This window comes from Falco peregrinus, chromosome 7 (genome assembly GCF_023634155.1).
Source record: "Falco peregrinus isolate bFalPer1 chromosome 7, bFalPer1.pri, whole genome shotgun sequence".
NCBI classification, from domain to species: domain Eukaryota; kingdom Metazoa; phylum Chordata; class Aves; order Falconiformes; family Falconidae; genus Falco; species Falco peregrinus.
Window position 1 is genome coordinate 90,296,712 of NC_073727.1, and position 22,072 is coordinate 90,318,783.

Below are 22,072 nucleotides of genomic sequence, written 5' to 3' on the forward strand. Positions count from 1 at the left end.
GATGTTTGAAGGAACACTGACTAATTTTTGCAGATCTTCTAATAGTTACATTTGAAGAAGGATCAACAAACCTAGCCTGATGCTTCATAAAAGCATCTTTATTTTTTCAGTTGAAGTACACTGATTCTAACTTTCTGGGGTGTGGGATGGGGCAAGATGTAATCTGAAAAAGAAGGAAAGGATTAAATAATAAAAAAAACCCACCAAACCACCCTGCCAAGAGCATTACTGAAAGATATTCTTCTCAACTACGGAGGGAAGAAAGGACAGAGAGCACTCTTGAAACCCTGTAAGGAGAGCTGTTAACTTAAGAAACATTTTAAAACACAGAAAATGCCTTTTTTCTGTAACCTAATGCTTTCTTTATAAAGGATTCTAGGTTCATTATTGGTGGGTCAGGAAGAGATGCTGACTCTCAAAAAAAGGTGTAATTTTTCAAACCATGTGGTGATACCTAAATTCTCCCTTCAATAAGGAGGACCCTCATCATTTTTCCTAATGAAAGTTACCAGATTAGCACCAATGTCTTCCAAGATAGAAATTCTTTTTTCCAATGAGACAACAGTGAGAAAAATCACCTTTTATTTTGTTGGGAGCAAAAAAACCCACCCTTAAACAAAAAATCCTTCTGTGTAGTAGAAAAATCCATTCATCAGTCCTTACACATGAAAGGCATGTGTACAGCATCAAAGCTTTTCAGGGAAGAATCATCGTACCTTTGACCTTGACACTTCTACCGTTCCTAAAAGTTTCTGCAGAAGAACCTGGATTTCTATTTTGGACATGAAGGCCCATTGCCTTTATCTCAACACTGTGTTCTTTGTCTTAGGAAGTGCAGAGAGCAACAGACCTGCACAAAGTCTGACACCACCGCATCCCAAGTGGCAGACGGGATAAATTACCAACACTGCACAGCAGCTGCAAAACTCTGAGTACAATGGCAAAACATCCTAGGCAGCACTGACCAAGGATGTGATTATGAGGAAATCACATGGAACTTTCTTCTTTTAAATCCCACCAGTAATTAACAGAGATGAAGGAAGCTACTGTTGGTGAGATAGAAAAGAAACACATGCTACTGGACTGCAATTCTGGACCAGGAATCTGAAACCAGTCTCAGACCCCTAGGATGATCTCTACAAAGCAGATGGACTTTAAAGGGTTGATAGAGCCGCTCTCTTTTTCCTAACTATGTTCTTTAGCCATCTTCTGAGGTTAAACAAAAAACCAAAAGACACTTTAACGGGAGTAGAGAAGCATGACAACATCTGCTCCTCATTTTATTAGAAAGGCAGCTGATTCCCGTGCGTGTTCACTGCAGGAACCTTTTGTGGCCAGAGCTGCCTCTTTCTTCTGATTTATCCATATATCTGTAAATCACCTGTGGAGAGCCAAGAACCGATTAGTATGGATTACTGGAACTATTCACTGCAGAAGTGCCAAGCTATCTAATGATGACTTATAATATCAGTCCTGCTGTTGGAATAAATCTGCTGGTCACCAATTAATGTTGTACAATTCCTATTAAACACATACTATAATTCACAAAATGTATTAATAAGCTTGCTCAAATATCAGACCACAGATGTGGCTCACAGGAGGGCTTTTAAGGTCTGATCTCTGACAAATGCTGAGCCTGCACAGACCCATTAAAATCACTGGAAAATGTATGTGCCAAGCACTACTTAGAATTAAGCTCTTTCACCACTCTCCTGTATTTAGATAGAAATCTTCTGTATTTGGACAGGATTAACACTAATAAATCAAGCAGGGTATCTTACCTTTACCATTATTAGGTATATTATGCTTATTCCATGCACCCACACTCTATTCTGCAAGATACATTTAAACTACTATTTATTCTCTAAAATAAGTTCTCTACTCCACTTCTGTTCTTTCCCATATTACTGGTAAATGTGTACTAAAAAAAAAATCCTCCAAATCATCCTCCAAGAAATCCCTCCAAGAGCAATCTCAATCTGAAATTTCCCATGGTAGGCTTCAGCAATCCACTATCTCACAAATCAGCTCAACTTCTTTTTACAGTGGCAAAATACCTCACGTTAGCTTTTACATGCCTCACTGTCTCTTAATTAAGAGCAGTCCCATAAAGTTATAAAATGACTGTTCACTCATGTTTTTCATGCTTTACTTTAATCCACCATTCAAACAACTCTGAGGACAATTTTGGTATTGTTTCACAACAAAATCTTTTTTAGGTCATCAAATATTATCAAAACAGATGACGCACAGCGAAAGAAATAATATCCAGATAGTAACTCTTTAGGCAAGAAAAAATAAATAAATACTAGTTTAAAAGTTTCTAGAGCTAAACTATTTTGACAAGGCAGCATCAGTGACTGAGTTTGAAGGAAACTTCTAGATAAGCTCAGTGTACAGTGGAGAACAGACCAGTTGCCCAACAACTGTCAGAAGGCACAGCTGTATAGCCCACATGTTTTAATACATTAAACACAAACAGAAGAAGTAAATACAGTCAGTCTGAATCGAGGAGAGAGAAATGCAACATCTAGTTTTAATTAGAACATTTGACAGTTATCTGTGCTTGTGTAAAATTAAACAAAGCCTGTAATTTTGATCTTTGATGATGACTGAATTAAAATTGAATTAAAAATAAACCCCTCGGTTTGGGGTGGTGAAGGAGGGTGAGATACAGGCATCAGTTCTGATGAATCCTGAGCGTAGTAACAAACTACGCTGCAGGGAGAGAAGGAGCCTCCTGTGTTGTCCCAAAAGATGAAGAACTGGCCTCTGCCATCACAGGGTGGCAAAGGAAGGCAATGCCCGCACAGCACAGCACAGCGGCAGCAACGCTGTCCTTGCCTTTAAGCCTGCTGCCCAGCTGCGTGGCCGCTGCATTACCATTACACAGGGCATGTGGCCATTTGGGGAATTGTTTTCTATACGGTTCAGGAATTCTACCAGATTTCCTAAGATTGCTGCATCATTGAGTGTGTGAAATTAATTGCCTGCTACTAAGACTGATTTCAAATGCTTTCAAAGCCCACATAAAAGGATCAAATAAACCACATTAAAATTAGTTATTAAAAGCTCTGGAAAGAGGGAAGTTTTGCAAACCATTGCTCGCAAAACTAAGACTTTTTCTGAGATCTAAGGAGGTCTTTGAGACAAAGGAGGAGCTGCCCACACCAAAGGAACTGAAGGAGTTCAGGACAATAAAAAAAGATGGAGATGGAGCCTGGAACTTTTCAGAACACTGGAAAGAAAAAAAAAAAGAAAAAAAAAAAAGAATTTAAGAGACCTATGAGTAGAAATGCTAGTCAAAGGCTTTTATGCTTTGGCTATGAATAAAGAATTTGCATGTATAAGAAGATATTTTGCATGGTCTCCAAACTCCTGTTTCTTTACTTTCATATAACAGCCAAAGGATTAAGTTGTAAACTAGAGAGTATTAACGGGGACTATGATCTACAGATCTACAGAACAATGTTTGTCTAACAGTAGGGTGAGTCAAGGCTCCTGCACTACAGTACCGCTGCTCCACCTCCACGAATGGACCCCAGACACAGGGCAGCCACCCAAGGAGAGTCTGACCACACATTTCACCAGCAGTTTAAATTAGTCAAGGTGGGGTTATTCCCAGAGGGTTCTGTTTCTCCATCTTTCCTCCCACCATATTTACGTGTTCCCTCCCACATACACCGTTTTATCATTTTTCTGATACGCCTATTCAGGTTTGAAGGTTTTTTTGTTTGTTTTGTGGAGCTAGTTCCTAGTTGAATCAGCTCACAAACTGCTAGTCACAAAATCATTAAAGCAAGTTAAATGGGAATGTACATGGAGGTGAAAGGGAATGAATTTAGCCCTAAACCAACTTGACTGAATCCAACTGTAAAATGATAATCTGAGAAGTCAGAGAATGTTTAGAATACATTCAAACTCAAAGCTCAGAAGCAGTCCTAAGAGAATATTTTTTTTTTTTAATCTCATGCTGAAATATTTCATTTTGAGTTGATTCTAACTCAGAATTTTTCCACTTTCCACAATAAAGGAGAAGGAAGTATTCTGGAATGAATAAAGCATTTACAAGTAAGAAGCACTTACAAATACTGGACCTTTAAAAATACAAACAATTAATAAAATGTAGAAGTTCCATATTGAAGCAGGAAAAACAAGTCTTCTCTCCCCAATAGTGTTTGTCAAATTAAAGGGCTACTTGTTTTCTAGAAGCAGCATTTGTCTAAAATGAACTATTTGATCAATAAGACCATCTAGCTTAGCTGGAAAGCACGTGGACTATGCAGCAGACTGCTGAAGAGTGTGACACTAAGGTCACAAAGTCAGATACTGACAAAGAAAAGAGGAAACAAAGGTCCACAACGCTTGGATTTCAAAACCAGCTTGAGTGGCTTCATCTTCAATCTACATCCATACATGCACATTACAAGGAAACGGTGCTCTCCAACTAAAATACTGAATTAGCAAGCAGACAGTCACACTCTGTGGTAATATCAGTGTCCAGATGGTCCTACACGCATATAGCTACTGAAAATACCTACAAAGCAGCAAAGCAAGTCATATTCTGCACCTCACTATATAACCATATTCACTTCCATATGACGTAATCGATCACAATGCAACTTTTGAAAGGAATAAATCTGAGGGATGTTTACAATGTCAACACTGCATTGTTTCACAATACAATCCTGTAAAGTAATCATTTAAGACTGCAATCAAAATGAAGACTAAGAGGGAAGCGAAAATAGCAAGCAAAACAGATCCAAGGATTTACAAGGGAAAACCATGTCAGCTTATTTAGTTAAAAAACCCATGCTTTTATCTTCCTCACAGCAGAAATTAGTTTCTTTCTACAGTATCAACAAGCCTTACAGAGTTTCAAGAGTGATAGATAAGCTGAGGGAAGAATAGGAGGCGTAACAGGAAAGAAGGCTTTAGCCATGTAAGCGTAAGCAGCAGGAACTTGATTGAGCAAAACATATTCTCAAACTATTAGGATAAAACAGTGCCATGATATGCAGAGGATTGTCTTCTGTTCCTAAGGATAACAACAACAAAATAAAGAGTAGCTCATATTTAATTATCTACAGTTAGCCAAGTCAAGGATGATTTAAAACATTTGTTTGCTCTGTCATCTCAACTAGCGTCTTGCTACGCAGTATGATTATTTGACCCACTGCTTCAGAAATCTCACGTGTCAGAGCCCAGTGTAAACAACAGGCTGGCTAAAAGCAGCCTATATACAGTGATTAGAATAGCAGCTCTGGAGCATACTACAACAGAGCTGCATGCAATGAGAAGAAAGCCAATGGGGTGGCATTTTTCCTTCCACTTCTACAAGAGAAAACCTCCTCTTTCTGCGTCTTTAAATTCAGTCAACGCTTGTTTTGATTAGGGAAAAAGAAAACATCCTCTGCAACATGAATCTTTTCCTGAAGATACGTTTGTGTGCTGGTAATAGGGTTCAGATATTTACCTGAAGATAAAGAGGCAGGCTTTCCTGAATGGCAGACAGCAAAGCCACGGGTAGCTCTTTGTCCTGCTGGAGCACAGAGTGCGGCAGCAGTAAACAATCCACGATGCGGAATAAGAGTGGCTGCGCTTTCGAAGTAGCCATTATTGGTGCCCAGAACTTTACCAGACATCCTATTGAAAAAAAGCATCAAAAAATCCCAAAGCAATTTACAGTCAGAATAAAAAAATTCTGAAAAGCTAAAGAGGCAATTATGTTAGATTAGATAATCCAAGAGTAGCAACAGCAACTGAAATGTCTCACTCCCAGGTACTCGTTCCAAAAGCCCAGTCAAGACTTAAATCCATTTACAGTTCAGCAAAATGAAAGTACTACATTGATTCAATATATTACAAGTTTTTCAGCACGTGAAGCTGCTTTAGAAGTACAGTAATGCTAAAGAAAAGATAGTCTCTCACATCCCTGCAGGAAAATTAACTAGAACTGGTACGTAACACTATTGCAATCAACACACACACACTGAAACATTCACCTTACAGCATGTATTCTTCACATTTTACAGAGAGACACTGCCTTTGCCTTCCCTTCACATTTATCTAATACCACTGTGGCCACATCAGCAGCTATTGATACAGCAATTCAATGTTAGGAAAACATTAAATATCTTTCAAATTGTATTTAATGCATTTAATTCAGCAGATTAAAAAGAACGAGGGGCAGCCAACTCCATTAAATCAACATGGTCTCTCCAATCTTTATGGGCTCTGAGTTCACAAAATGACAGCCTCAGAGAGCATCCTTCTTGTTTTCAACTTTTCAACACATTAATGTATCACTTCCGTAGCTTTGAGCCAGTTTTAAGATCTTCCTTTTGAGTTAAAAAAAAAAAAAAAAAAAAAAAAAAAAAAGAAGTAAAAAGGTGTTGGTGTGTAAATACCCTAACTTTGAGAAACATCTTTCTTGCAGTGAGGTGTAATTTTTCTTGAGAAAATAACTTTATACTTATGAGTGTTAATATTCAAAATATAGATTAAACAAAACAAGATTCCTATGTAGTAGTTCCCACAGACATTCTTAACTTTTAATTAACTAGAAGCAAAAAGTTGTTTGCTGGAGTGAAAATACAGGAATACCCCAAGAAAATAAGATTTTGAAAATAATGAAAGATCAAAAATAGACTGTTACAAGATACTATTAATCTATAAAAGTCATTCATTACCATCTCTAAAAACAGCGCAAAACAACATTAATCTTGTGGAGTGAAAGAAAACACAATGATTGATCACAGAGAAAGAGAACGATCGCTTAACAATACTTCTAATAATGTTGTCTAAGCTTTCTGCTTTGAAAGAAGCATGCTCATTCCAGCTAAAAGTACTTTCATTATCACTGCTGTGATGTATGGGACGGTAGAAGACAAAATCTGACCACAGATGGAAGGTGTTCAGATTTATTAAGTTTCTTGCTTTGTCTTTATAATTTCAAGAAGCCCTTTTAAGCCTTTCTTATATTGTCTTAACTAAAAAGAAAGGACAACTTCTTGCACGCAACAGCATGACTGAAGATTAATTGTTCCCTACTGCAAAGAACAAAAAGGAGAATACCAGTCTAGAATTACTTTACAAGGCTCTGACCCAACATTTGGATATCTAAAACCAATCGACATATGTCTTGTAAATCAAATCATACAGATCTTGCAATAGAAAAGGAAAGTTTTACAAAACTCAAATTCCATTACACCTTTTGCATCTTGGTCATGCTTTTCACTCTGCTCCTTATAATCATGACGCACGCTGGGTGTACATGCAAATCATTACCTCTATCTTTAAGATACATAAACTTTCCCCTATTTTTAAAGGTAAATACATCAGACTGGCACATAATAAACAGCACTCTTTCCATCCTATCAGTGGTTCCACACTTTAATGAACAAATACTGGAATCTGAACCTTAATAAATGCACAAAGTGTATGTAAGAGAAGCAGTCCTAAAAGGAAGCAAATTACATTCCTAAGCCAACCTGTCCACTACTGTAACTCCAATAAATATGATGTAGCTGGCCGTAACACTGCTTCACTGCCTTGTCATTGTTTCTGGTTTTGTTTAGGTAGACCACGTGGCTTTCAGAAGTAACAGACAAGAAAACATCTTACTTTTGAAAATGATTTGCAGGGGTAATTTATTTAAAAAAAGCCCAAAACCCAACAATCTCATGAGGAGGTTAGACATCAGGATAAAACACAAAAAATAAGTGGAAGAAAATTAAATACCTAACTGTAACATCTTGGTGACTTTGCTTTTTAAAACCATTAAGATAGATGGTATAGAGGAAAAAAAAAAAAGAAAAGATTAAAAGACACATTTTACTGATTTTTTAAAAACTACTTCCTGAAAGAAAAGAGGTTGCAAAATAATTACCTATGATCCAGTATGTAAGTTGCAGACCTTCTGGGGGTCCTTTTACCTTCAAATAAGGTTTTACATACTTTAATACATCACCTAAATACTCCAGAGCCTTTGCTACCATGATAGATTTCTCAGGGAGTGTCTGAAGGCCACTGTAAGTTCTACCAACAGCCTGAGGAAACAAAACCATTGAAATAAATGTAAACTTACTAAGTCTCATAACTTTACCGAGTCTCTCATAAGGTTTGTGCGAATTATTTCTTTTCATACACACAAAATCTCATATATAGTTGCGTTTCACTAAAACTGTCCTATGAACACAGAGATGTACAGTACCTTAATGAATTGGACAAGAGCATTTTTAGGATCTTGCTTGAAAACTGACTCTTCAACATGAGCCTTCGAAAGAATGTTTTCTACTTCTGAGAGTTTAAAAATCAGTCTTGTCATTTCAGTCAGCTGCTCCATATAGGCTTTCCCTGATTGTTACAAGAGAGCACAGCAGTAAATACAGTATACAGTTACGCTTTTCCATTTACTTTAGTCCTAGAATGATAAAACGAAACATGATTTTAAAATTTCTAAAATACAAGGATTCTGCAACCTAGACAACCTGTGTCCAAACTAGTTCTTTTTCTAACAGTTATAAAAGAATGAAGAGTATTAAGTATGGATAATGAATTATTTCATTTTACTGATGGTTTTCTTGAAAATGTACAAAATGTGTATGAAAAATAGCCACTAGAAGATGTGTTCTACAGATACTTAGAACTGCAGTATTTTATAGAAGTGATGAAGTGTTGCTCTAAGAAAGCAAAATATCCTATATAAAAAAGGAAAGAATTAATTGCAGCTGGATTATTTTTTTCTTTTTTCTTCTTTTAGGGCATTCACAACATGATTTTTTACGATGTACTTCAGATTTTCAGGTTTTTCCAGAGACGTTTTTCCATGGGGGAAAAATAGCTTGTCTCCTTGGGAGCAAAGTTTTTGTTCTTTGCTTCCAAGGAAACAAGCTCTTTTATCTTTGTTTGTGATAAATTTGTTATATGCAGAGCAGGCAAACTATCAAAAAATAGCACAAGCAGTGTAAAGAAACACATTTTATAATTAGGCAAAAGTAAAGGAATACAAACAAAAATACATTTTGTAATTAGCTGAAAACGTTTGCCGGTTTCACAATATAGAATCGTTACCCCAAAATCACGGAAATGTGAACACTTACCAACTGTTCGCCCAGCATCTGCCTCAGCCAGCACACCACTTGGTTGATCTACGAACATTTGCAAAATGCATCGAAACCAAGAACGTACTGTCAAAGCTTCATAGGATGTATATCCCATGCTAGAAAAAGCTTCACACAGCGCACTGCAGATATAGAAGAGGAGGAAAAAGGTAAAGAGACCTAATGAAAATATGCGAAAAGGTGGTAGAGTGTCTCATTTGGCTGTAGACATATAGAAACAGTGGACAGAAACAATTAGAAATAAAGTAACAGGAAGGCTAACTGGCATTCCTTTTGTGTACTCTACAGACTTTGCTCACAATATCCCGATGGCTAAAGACAGAGAAAACAGTAAATCTGGTAAAGCCACACATTGTAATATAAAAGCATATATACACATGTACACATTTTTGCTACATAAAACAAAACAGAGGGGCAAAATACACACAGTGAGAAATGCCTTTTTCTAAAAATGGATAATTTGACAGTATTATCTAAATTGATGACGTACAGTGCTGGAAACAGTTTATCTGAATCAACCTGGAACTTCATACTGATGCTGCTTTAGCTACTCTTGCCTCTCATATAAAGCCATCTCAGGTGCCCCATGCTACTCTGAAGTCTGCTTAGCTCTATCTACACAAAGATGGAGAAGAGAAGGTCTGCATTAGCAAATAAAGATATGTCATGCTAGAAACAGAGCAAAACAGGAAGCATGAAAAGGCACCTTGCAGATGAGAAAGGAAACCCTACACTTGATGTATACTTAGAGAAGCATGCATTTATGTATGTATGTATATACACAGAATTATACATACTTTCACACACAGCAAACTTGCTGCATGTACTTTCAAACACTCACTACTCTTCTACCAGCCAGTTGTCAGGTCAGAGTCAACGGCACCATCAACACTCAATGCACAATTCCTGTACCCCACTGTTCAGTTTTACTTGCTTTACCACCGCCACATTCACTTTTTCCCAAGCGTATCAGCCCCACAACATTAATTCTGCAGAAACTCCTTATTAACAGGCAGTGGGTCTGTTCTGCACCCTGTTTCCAATTCCTATCGGATGAGCTCTGTGTGTCCTTCAGGTCAGTGAAATTTCTTGAAAATAGTTACACCTTTTTATTTGAGAGATTTTCTCCCTGGTCAGTCCTAGAGCTTCAACTTTAATGAAAAATGCTTGTACTCATTTCTTTATATATGTACATATAAATCTACTTATTTTCTGCTGAATTTTTACTCCTGCTTGCAACAGAAAGTCAACACAGGTCTAGATGGAAACCAAACTGGATTCTGTTTCTCACTGAACAACATGTATAAAGCTTTTTTTCTGTTTCATTTAGTTAAAACCAATGTCAACTGTGTATTTTGTCTGAACATCCCTGCTGAAGCACTACTGACATAATAAATAAGGAGACCAAATGCAAGCAAATAAAATATAGAAAATGAAAATTAAATCCCAGTACCAAAAGAGGAAAAAACCAGGATGTTTTATCTTAATGCTCTTTGCGGTAGCGTATAAAGAATTCCAGCCTGATGTAATCTTGATGTTCACAGTGAGACTACTTGGCCCCAAAGGCTCACAACACTTTCTGCTGTAGTCTCACTTGTGCTTCTCTTGCTTGCTGGTAGGTAGGTAGGCCACTTGGACATCTTCCTAAAACTGGAGTGGAATATGCTCCTAATCCTTAAGAAAGGAAGGAATAGCAACTACCTGCTAGAAGCATGGCAAGTGGTCCTTTCAAACCAGTGAGCTTATACACATGCTCAAAGTTAGTTTAAACAGGTTATAATACTGCCATGTACTACACAACACTGATCTGGAGAGGAACTTTTAGGCACTACTGCAAAAGAAATGTAAGAGCTTCTGCGCGTGTTCCCAGAGCTTATAAGGTCTATAACAGCATCAGGGAAAAAAAAAAAAAAAAAAGAAAAAAAATCTTTTTTACTTTTTAACTGATAACGTTTGATGTGAAAATTAACAGACTGCAGTAACCATGAAGTCTTAAGATCCCAGCACGTGGATGTTTCCATAACTTTTACTCTACAACTGCCTAAAGTAAATAAGTACATGAATTATACTACAAAAAACGGCCATCTTATTAACATATAATAAAATGGCAATGTTTAGAGTAGCATACCTCTGTATAATTCTACTAAAAAAGTCTTATCTGAGGTACTCATTGTCCTTCCACAAGGAAATCTGAACACTTTACAGCTCTTGATGAGGTAGGCACATACCTTCCCCCTAGGCTCAGGCACTTCAGTTTTTACCTTGTTGGCCTTGAGGCAACTGACAGGGGAAACTGTCCTTGAGGCTGGGCTATACCAACACCAACAGCTTAAGGGCAAAAATACTTGTCTCTGTGTGACTGTTTCTGTCCCATGCTTCCAGCAGCGGGGAGATTCAGAAAAGCAGAGTGAAAATGTATGAGAGAACAAGACAGAGTGAGAACATACACACACAGCATCACTTGACTCTGGCGTCACTTTCTCCTGTTAGTTCTCTCAATATGGATCCATCAGCCTGACATTTTAATTTCCTCCGTGGCACAACCTGCCAGAGGAGGGCAAGGTCCTCTCATTCCTTTCTATGGCGGTATTTGGAAAAATAGGCTTGAATTCCCTCAGGGTGCAAGATCCACGTAACCTGGGTTTTCCAAATTCTTGTGCAAGTGCTCTAACCTTTCATCTAATGTACACCAGACTATTATCATCAATACCAACTGCATTTTTAGATGGAATTATGGCAGCAGGGCTGTATGTGTGTGCTCTGCACTCGCTAATGCAATCGTGCCCAGGAATGCTTTGGCCATGGTTCCAAATACAGTAAATGTTATCTCAGCCAGCACAGTAATGCATCTGTAGAGATATATATTTATAAAAACATATCAGGTGCTTAATAAATATTATTAATCAATACTTTAGTAACTGCTCTCAGTCACTTACTTGAGTGTTTACTGGGGGAACCAGTAATTAGCCTTAAACACCTAAATTATACCAAAAATCCCATCTAGACATCAAAATGTTTTTCTTGCTCTCACCTGAAAAGCAACAAAATTCAAATTATAACTGGCTATTTATGTGCTTAACTCTTATTTCATGCAGGATGTGCTAGGTATCTGCAACCTTGCATGACACACACCCTGTAGAGATCATGCAAGAGATATACAGCAAAGAGAGGACTGAACGCTCCTCTCCCAAGTTGCAAACTAACACACAAGGAACTAAATTCAACCTCTTTTGATATCTCCCTGCAAGAAGGCCATGATATGGAGAAATAATGTGAAATAGGGATAATGGACATGGATTGTGATTGTATGTGTCTGCTTAAGGAATGTGGGTATGGTGACTAGTCATGGGTGCGGTGACAACTACAGTTTTGGGGAGACGCCTGCCCCTCTTCCTCTAACAAAGGGGAGACGCCTGCCCTTCTTCCTCTAACAAAGGGGCTATTTAAAAGAGAATGAGAAAAGATGAGGGACATTCAAATGCTGTCTAGAGGGAGGGAGTGCTAAGTCTCCTTGCTGGAAAAGATTGGGTGGTCACAATCACCTGAAGAAGATCGGGTGGTCACAAGGACATGAATCACCTACAAACCTGCAAGACCACCACATTCCAGGAAATGGACTGATAAGCTAATTAACATACGAAGCGGGGTTTAGGTAACGAATATGTATAGGCGTTAATTGAATATTCATTTGTTTCATTGTATAAATGTGAGATGGTTCGTCACTTCGGGTATGCACGCTTGTGGAGGAGCGATCCCCCGTGCATCTGCGCGCAATAAACATACCTACTTTATAACTTTCGAGTTATAGAGTCTAATTCCGCACGTCAGCCATAGCCTCATCTTTGCTGATCACACTAAAATAATCTTTACCGTATCTTGATTTACAGCTATGCTCCTTAGTACAACATGTACCCTAAAAATGTGCAACATTTTTCACTTTCAAACACAGCCTGACATAGAAACATTCCCTCCTTCTCTCTCATCTCTCACCTCCCCTGCTTCCAAAGCCTGATTCAGAAGCAGGAAGGGGGGAATACACCACAATAACGACCCCCACCACTAATCTATCTTAAAGTTTATAGAGGCCTACTTCAAAGCAAATAAAATTTCTCATGTATATAAAAATCTAACTGGACAACCTGCTCTAGCTGACCCTGCTTGAGCAGAAGCATTGGGCAAGTTCTGATCTCAAGAGTCCCTTCCAACCTAAACGATTCTGTGATTCTGTAAAAATTCAATGTTGGCATGTTAAACATAGGAATGTAATATTTTCTAAATCCATTATTTAATCTAAAGCATCCATGTAGCAGGTCTCAGAAACCTGAGCTACATGAACATTAATATGCACTCCAGAAGCTTGTCAAAAAGGAAGTTTTAATGCATGTCATTCCTTACCACCATTTTCCTTTTACTTTCAATACTGCACAACCCATCCTTTCTATTCTGCTCTCACAAGACCCCACCTGGAGTACTGCATTCAGCTCTGGGGCCCCAACATAAGGACACGGACCTGCTTGAGCGGGTCCAGAGGAGGGCCACGAAAATGATCAGAGGGCTGGAGCACCTCTCCTATGAAGACAGGCTGAGAGAGCTGGGGTTGTTCAGCCTGGAGAAGAGAAGGCTCTGAGAAGACCTTCTAGCAGCCTTCCCGTACCTGAAGGGGGCATCTGAGAAAGCTGCAGAGGGACATTTCACAAGGGCATGTAGTGAAAGGACAAGGGGGAATGGCTTTAAACTGAAAGAGGGCAGATTTTGATCAGATATAAGGAAGAAATTCTTTACTGTGAGGGTGGTGAGGCACAGGCACAGGTTGCCCAGAGAAGCTGTGGATGCCCCATCCCAGGAATGTTCAAGGCCAGGCTGGATGGGGCTTTGAGCAACCTGGTCTAGTGGGAGGTGTCCCTGCCCGTGGCAGGGGGGTTGGAACTAGATGATCTTTAAGGTCCCTTCCAACACAAACCATTCTACGATTCTATGATCCTTCTCAGCTTCCTGAAGAAGTTCTTCGTTTTGAAGAAGTCAAAACATTTAAAAATTGAATATTTACTATATAGCATCCTCAGATTTCTGTGATAATGTTTATCTCAACTTTCTGTAAGATGTAAGTTTTTTGTGTTAAGTGTAACTGGTAGAGGAAAAAAGTCCAGTACTTTTAACTAGAAATTTTTAAATTTACCAAGGTACATTATTCAACCTCAAGTGCAGCTAGGGCAGGAGGCTACTGCCTTGCCAATCTGTAACAACTTTTCCCAGATGTAACAATAGAAGGGGGTGGGTAACTATAACTATGCAAAGTAAAAAACAGGTTGTGAGTTCAGGCATTTCACTTTATTTCACAGTATTGCCCTTTCACAGAAGTACTTCTCTGAAGATGTTGTATAGGTCTGCAATCTCCATAATGTTAGTAACAACACCATTTCCACTGGGAAAAAATAAGTGGTTTGCTATATAAAAGACAGAGAACTTTCAAAATACTTACCAGTCTTGCTGACAAATTTTTAGTACCTTAAGCTATTTACACATAAAAACAACCGACCAACCCAACCCAAATAACACCCACTATCCCCTATGAAATGTCCCAGATAATTTCAAGAAACCTAGAACTTTAGCAGGTGCAAAGAACCTAGACCATCTTAATGCAACATCATTGTTTGAAGCAACATTTTCCACAAGTCTAACGAAGGAATGGCAAGATACTGGAAGGAAAAGTAGTTGCAATTTTTCACCTGTTTTGAATTAGGTGACTTAGGTATCTTGACACCAGCTGAGGCCACACCATGTCATCCCATCCAAACAGCTGCATCATTGATAGAACAGGCTGTGGCTGGAGATCTGATAGGGCTTTGCCGGGTATATCCAAAGCTAAGAGAGTAAAACCTGTAAAGACAGAAAAACATAGCACCATGTTAATAGTTTCTTTGTACATCCCTGTTCCACTAAAAAGCACTGAAAATTAATTACAATTAATTATGTGTAGTTTGGGAGTACCAGAAATCTCAATTAAAACTAGGCAACGATTCTAACAGGCAGGAGTTTGTACACATGTTAAAATGTAATCTCTGTCTGAAGGAGTCTGTAAGTCAACATGACACTCTTAATGCAAAGGAGGGAAAATGGATCCAAAAATATGCAATGTTAAATATATTCACAAAACCACAGAAGGTTTACCACCTATGCAATCGAAACAGTGTCTTAAAAACTTGGGGTTTTGCCTTCTTGGCCTCCCTTTCATGCCTCCACCCACCACCTTTTCCCCTGTACACACAGGTATTACTGTGCTTTACAGGGCTGAGTTTTACTTATTTGCTTTGTTGTTTTTATACACTTCTCGCAGTGAAGAACTGTATCTGAAAAGAATTCGCTCAGTAAAAGCCGGTACCTTTCTATTTTTAAAATAGCCTTCCATGTATCAGAAGTTACTGTGTAAACAAAGCAATACGGACAAGCTTATTCTTGAAAAAAGGATCTTCATATAACAGTTGCAGATCTAGAAACTGGGACAGTACTTTGCACAGTTTTTGTTATTGAAGCACAACTTTTTGCCGTTTATGTTAGGTCTACCTTGGAATCCGTACCTAACACCACCACAGTAAAAAAAATAAATAAAGCATAGTCTTTATGCTGCAAATGGCAAACGCATTTAAATTCAGGAAGAAAATGTAATCTGAAATGCTGAGCGGTTATTGGGTTATAGGAAATGAGAGGCATCAAATTAGTCAGGAAAACTGACTTTGGAGGGCATTGAAATAAAGGGGCTCACTAGTTCCAAAATTCTCCAATTCAACATTAAATATAAATGCAATATTAATTTATTAAAATAATGATTCATTAAACAATAATTTATCGAAATAATAATTTATTAAAATAATAATTTATAAACCTGCATGCACTGAGAAGCTGATGATTAGACAGAAAAGGCTAATTTTCAGAAAGAACAACAAAGCCATTTTAATTAATGGTATAGGGACAGAGTGTCTTAAGCTATGAAGGACTTCGCATTTCCTGTGTGTCTTGGAAGAATAAAAGGTCATACAAAGCCCCCACTCAGCCTTAGGTGAGGAAGCAATTTGTGCCAGCCTTCTTCCAGATTATCACATTGTTTCTGCAAATTCAGCCATAACAGGGCTGGGGGAGAAATGGGAGACAGAAATGATAACGTGAGTCCTAGGCTGCTTGCCTGGCAGAGGGAGCAGGAAAGCTGGGACAGCTGCGCTCTCCTCTGGGCTGCAACCTCTAAGGCAAGAAGCTCAGACAGCATGGGAAAGGTTTGCCTTCCGCTGTAGCACGGCCTAACACGTCTCTATAAAGCAGGTCACAACTGCACTCCCCTGCTTCTAAGTGGAGTTTATAATAGGTTGTTCTTCTTGCTATTTCACTGTGTTAATATAAAATAAAAAGATATGACACTGTAGGAAATGAATGAAAGTTTTGACATTAACAACCTCTTCCTTTGATTTGTATTGCTGTTTCCCATACATGCTTCAGCAGTGTGAGATCAGTGCCGTTGCACGCTGCCTCCTTCGTTAACGTTACCTACTAACTACTGCCGAGCTGGTTCAAATGAAGGGTCGTTCAGCTTTTCTGTTACTAACTCGGTACTTCTGAGCTTGTAACTTTATCCAATTCATGTCATGATGGGAAAAAGAAAATATTTTATATTTCACTTCTTTAAACTTTAGTTAAACAGACACAAGATTGCATTGGAACTACAGAATACAACGCTAGCTGCTGCTGTTAAAGACCAATCTGGAATTTCTTTCTATCCACTGCCATGCTGACTCTGTTGCACATGAAGTTCACGTACATATGGAATGCTGTACTTCAAGATTAAAACCCTTCAGTGTACAGCAAGATGAATAATTAAAATGAATTATGAAAGTCTTATGACCATGACCATAAGGTTTCAGCAAAAACCAACAGTCATGTACTCAACCTTTTAAAAATTGTCTTCAAACTTAAAGTATCATTTGAAAAATTTAGTTTGAATTGCAACTGCAATGAGTAGTTCAACATAAAATCATGAACTTCTACAAAAAGATGTAAATACTAGATATAGTAAAAGATGTTATTCTCATTTATACCGTGTAACATTTGCAACGTTGGTTATAATCTGTGACTAGTAGCGAAAAAGAAGTCAGGCGGGTATAGGTTCAAACCTTTCTGGAGTTCTCAATCTGTTTGTATTCCATCAAGTAATTCAAGACTACAGTATTTCTTCTTGTCAAAATATTTAGCATAGCATCTACTTTTTGCATTTATGTATATTTAAGTTACTACATGGAAGTAGAAATACCCAAAGTACAAGACCCTTGAAAGTCTGTGACCCAGAAAACAGCACTAAACTCAGTCAGTCGCAGGGAGCGTCAATGCTAACCTGCAGCTGTATCAGCAAGCTGTGGGGAAGGTGGCATCTGTGACATTCTCTGACTCTTCAAGTAGGGAAAGAAATTTCTCCAGAGAGCACTGGCGACAGCGAGGTGGTGCTCTTTAGCCACTAATGGAAGCTGTGCGTCTGGGGCCGGGCTCCCTAGTTGAAGTCCCTGTCTTACACGTTCATGCACGCTCCTAGGGAGAAACAAAAACAATGTTTACGTTCAATAAATGGAAAATTCACATCTTTTAAAAACGCATTTACAAGTATTTTAAACGGTTCAGCCTGAGAACTGAAGGATCATTTTGTGCAATTAAAACCTTTATGCAAAGACATTATGCATACCAGTTATTTGATGGATGAATGATGGCATATTAAGCACCATAAAGTTAATGTTAATTACTAATGTCAACCATTAATTATATGCTTTTTAATATGCCAGATCAAAATGAGAAATAGGCAGCTCTAAAATGAGTATCTGCATTTTGCAACAGCTAGCATGACAAGCAAGTCTGCTTACAATCCAAAGCCAGATGCTTTTTAAAATTTTTTGTCCACAGGGATTCTAGGATAGGGTTATGTACAGCAAATAATGGCAAATTATTTTGATCAACTGTAAAGCTTCCTTCTGAAATCTATTTCTCATTTGTAAAATCTCACCAGGTAGGAGTTTAGATAAGAGAAAAGATTCATTTTATCCTGATGCACTGCAGACAATTAGGTTTGACAGCAATGCCCACAGCTTTGTTAGTACAGTAAGGACAAAAGTTACCACTACACATAACTCCCATCTCTTCCTGAGACAATGTGGCATGAATTCAATAACGCACTCAATTTTCTTTGATTCTTCTAGTACCATTCCTGCTACTTAATCTTATTTGGAAGTTGTGACTTTCCAGAGGTTTAATAGAGATATGTCTGCAGGGAATCAATGTTCTCAGAGAAATGGGGCGGCGGGGTGGGGGAGGAAGCATTAATAAATTTGTCTGGTAGAGCAGGATAGGAGGCATTACTGCACCAGGCTGATCAACTAAATAACATGCTTATTAAAAACAATCTGTAAGAACGCACTATCATTCCTGTTCCTATTTATCTTCTGGTCAACTCAATTGAGATTGTGCATTAAAGCACAGGCAGCATTATTACATTTGCTTTATTAAATTCTATAAACAGCATTGTAAAGTCAGAGTCAAGATATTTATAAGATAATGGCAAACAGTGGAGGCATCGAGACTTGCCATAACACTAACATTTGTAGACTATATTTTTTTTTTCTTAATTGCCATTCTCACAATAGAAACTGTTTCATAAGTCCTCCACTAGATCTTTATTCTGCGCTCACCCTAATTTGAAATAAACTAGAACAAAAATAGAAAAAACTCCAGGCCCTAGTTCCCTTCTGGGAACATGGGAAAATTATGAAAGAATTACACAACTCACAGCACTCATTAGGACATCTGAAATGGAATAATTTTAAATAAAGAGTAGGCTGGCTGCAAGGCCTTCCCGTACTAGGGTTGATATTAGAAGTGCATCTCATTATATCAAATTAGTATCCAAAAATTCTGCCTAACACATAATTTAAAACATAAAACATACTGGCTGTCAAAGGTAACAATACCTTATGCCTGCCTGCAGGCATTCATTAGTTTCAATAGGACAGACAGAGAGAATTGAGTACCAGCTACTTTTTGAATGGCTACATTTAACAGACATGGAAAGGTACGTAGTATTAGGAGGAATAAAGTATTTCTTTGAGAGACGGCGTGAGTCCAAACATGGGAACAGAAGCCAGGAATTCTAAACCCAACATTTATTCCCTCTGTGGCTTCACATAAATCATACAACCTTTGTTAGCCTCAGTTTCCCAGCCATGATATTTGGATAGTAAGACAGCTTACCCTTTAAGTATGCTGTGAAAACAACCAACGCTTAGAACCTGAGGATTATATTCAGTATGTCAGTTGGTATTCCTATTTACAAGGCATATTCTCCAAGTCAACATGAATTGAAATAGATGCAAGATTAGCATAAGAAGTCAAGCGATACTTCTTTGGGAGTATCCCCTTATTAAAAAAAGGAAAAAGAAAAGAGTGTAGAAACAGTGAGGTCTAGGGGACAAACAATGAAAAAGTAAAAGCAGGGTTAAAGAAGTTAAAACTGTATTTTTTCCTATTAAAAAAAAAAAAAGAGAAAATATCAACAGTAAAAACAAAGGGCTTTTCTGGTTTTTTGTTGTTAAGAAAGGAAAGCACGATGCCTTATACTTCAGAGAATAAAACTTCTGGGACTAAATTCTGCCCTACTTATATCCAGACTATGCTGCAAAATTGCACAAAGACCTTTTTCTCTCCTCTAAATTGCCTCTCCAAAGACGGGTGCCTTGCATCTCCTTTAGCCATCTATGCAAAGTAGAAGGGTGTACAGACTTCCAAAGTAAGGCAATATATCTCTGTGTCAGTGGAAGGGCAACACATACAAATCAGTATTTATGTTTATTTATAGTAACCTACACAAATGCTTGCAATAAGATAAATGCTTAGAATCGATGGGGCATCAATATATACTGCACCTGATGTAGCCAGCTACTTCTACCAACAAGCAAATCTTTTAATTCCATAAAAATATGGATAAATACAATTCTATTTTTTTTTCAGGCTTCCACATTTTTCTAACGCTGAACAATTATATACCATCAAACAACATGCCATTTCTGAAACAATATACATCTAGTTTTCCGTTGTGTTAAGAGCTCTGGAACCACCTGTTCCTCATTACTATTGCCTCATTACAACGGTAATAACTTGGTGTGGGTTTTAATGGTTGTAAATCACAGATTTCCTATTTCTGTAAAAAGAGGTGGGTTTTTTCATTTTGCCATCAGATCAAATAAACCCTGGCTTTATTAAAGGAGGGAATGTTTGTGCGACCTGAATGAGGATTGTCCTGGATGTACAGGTATAGCAGTAGCATGTGGGATTATTTTCTACATCCTACACGCAAGTAAGGAACTGCAGCCATTTATGTGGATGCAGGTACTGTAGTCATAAACCGTGCCGTTACGATCATAAACCATACCTTTGCAAGCCTGAATTACCAAAATTGAGTGACGCTTCAGGCCAAGCTGGAAAAGTAAAACACCGAAATGCACAAGCCTGCCTATACAGTGGAAACTCAAGTCACTACTAGTCCATAATCTGCATACTGGCTGGCATCCACACTTAATATGATGTCCTTTAACTTGATCTACAAGGGTTCAGAACTCCCCAACATGAGAGAAGGGTGCTCTCTTCCTACCAGCACTGCCAGGGACACATACTCCCACCCTCAGGGGCTCCTAGGCTATAAATACTATATATGGTATATATATAAAAAAACTATAAATGGTTTCTTCACAGACGATACTCGCAGTTCCTCTGCACCCAGACTGGCCAGGCCCGCTGCAGCATCCACGAAACTCAGCTGCCCAGTACAGCCAGGATTAAGGTCAGGAAAGTCCTTTTAAAGGACCCGAATGACCTTTTGATGTTGAAACAAATAAATAATTAAAAAAACAACACCTGCAGAACCAACACCCTTGGATAAATCTGGGGAGATTGGTTAGAAATATATGAGTATTTCTAAAATGATAAATGGCTTTGATGCTTAGAATTTCAACTAACTATCCACCAGTTCTTTCAAGGAAAACTCAGGCTAAGTGAAATGAGACGAAGCATCATCACACTCAGCTTCTAAGAAAGGTAATAGGGGCTTTGTGCTCTCTGCAGATCAATAGAACTTGAATAATACCTGAATTTGGAGATTTCCCTTCCAAATATTCTCCCTCTTATGGTATCACTGTAAGATTATCAACACAGTTTATAATTTTGATGTTTAGGCAGCAAATGCATTGTGTCTTGCTCCTATTTTAATGTTGCCATAGAGGTGGCAGCAGCAACAGAAATGATTGGGGGTAGTTGAGACTTTCTCAGCTATGGGGTAGTTATAAAGATTTCAGTGTAAAGAACTAAAGAGATAAGGAGATTAGCTGATGCAGAGAACAGTGAAGTGAGAGGTTTGATTTCAGCGAAGACAGAAGAGGTTTGCAGTGTCTTAGCAAACCCCAGTCACAGAAGTGATGCCAGCTACTCTGAAATGTGCGCAAAAACAAAGTTATCAGCTTAAGGTCTCCCAGAAGACCAAAAGCCACGTTAATTCAAGGAAAAGTATATCCGTTTCTGCTGAAAAGATTAGCAACAAGTTACACAATAAAAACAGCATTAAAACAAAATCCAAAATAGAAGTGCCAGTGTTGACACTACTCCATTTCACATGGAAAGGTGTTTCTGCTTCCCTTCCCCTCTTACTTGCCAGTATGAAGAAATTATATAGCACTATTGTATGGCAAAAGATTGGGCTTTCCTGTAGAAATCTATCCAGTCGTATTTTCTGTGGCTGTATAAATCTCACTGCAGTGATACATGCAAAATATGTGCTACTGCTACCTGTGCAGAACTCCGAGATCTCTGCTAGACAGCAGCACACCCAGCTTCAGTGACCAAACAATATTTACCAAGCAGGATTTCAGAATTTAGTT

At 38.2% G+C, this 22,072-nt stretch overlaps 1 protein-coding gene across 3 annotated transcripts in view; it reads right to left on the reverse strand.

The window, feature by feature from the left end:
* The window catches only part of MMS22L (MMS22 like, DNA repair protein), a 93,308-nt gene that overhangs the window by 10,452 nt on the left and 60,784 nt on the right, over positions 1-22,072 (reverse strand). For 2 of the 3 annotated variants that reach the window (XM_055810669.1, XM_055810671.1), the window contains exons 15-20: positions 17,500-17,690; positions 14,852-15,002; positions 9,105-9,247; positions 8,216-8,358; positions 7,892-8,051; positions 5,477-5,646 (exon numbers count right to left, since the gene is read on the reverse strand). In XM_055810669.1, the coding sequence (XP_055666644.1) occupies positions 5,477-5,646; positions 7,892-8,051; positions 8,216-8,358; positions 9,105-9,247; positions 14,852-15,002; positions 17,500-17,690 (958 nt within the window). Of the gene's footprint in view, positions 1-1,149; positions 1,382-5,476; positions 5,647-7,891; positions 8,052-8,215; positions 8,359-9,104; positions 9,248-14,851; positions 15,003-17,499; positions 17,691-22,072 lie in introns of those variants that run through there. The other variant, XM_055810670.1, reaches the window with a different exon arrangement.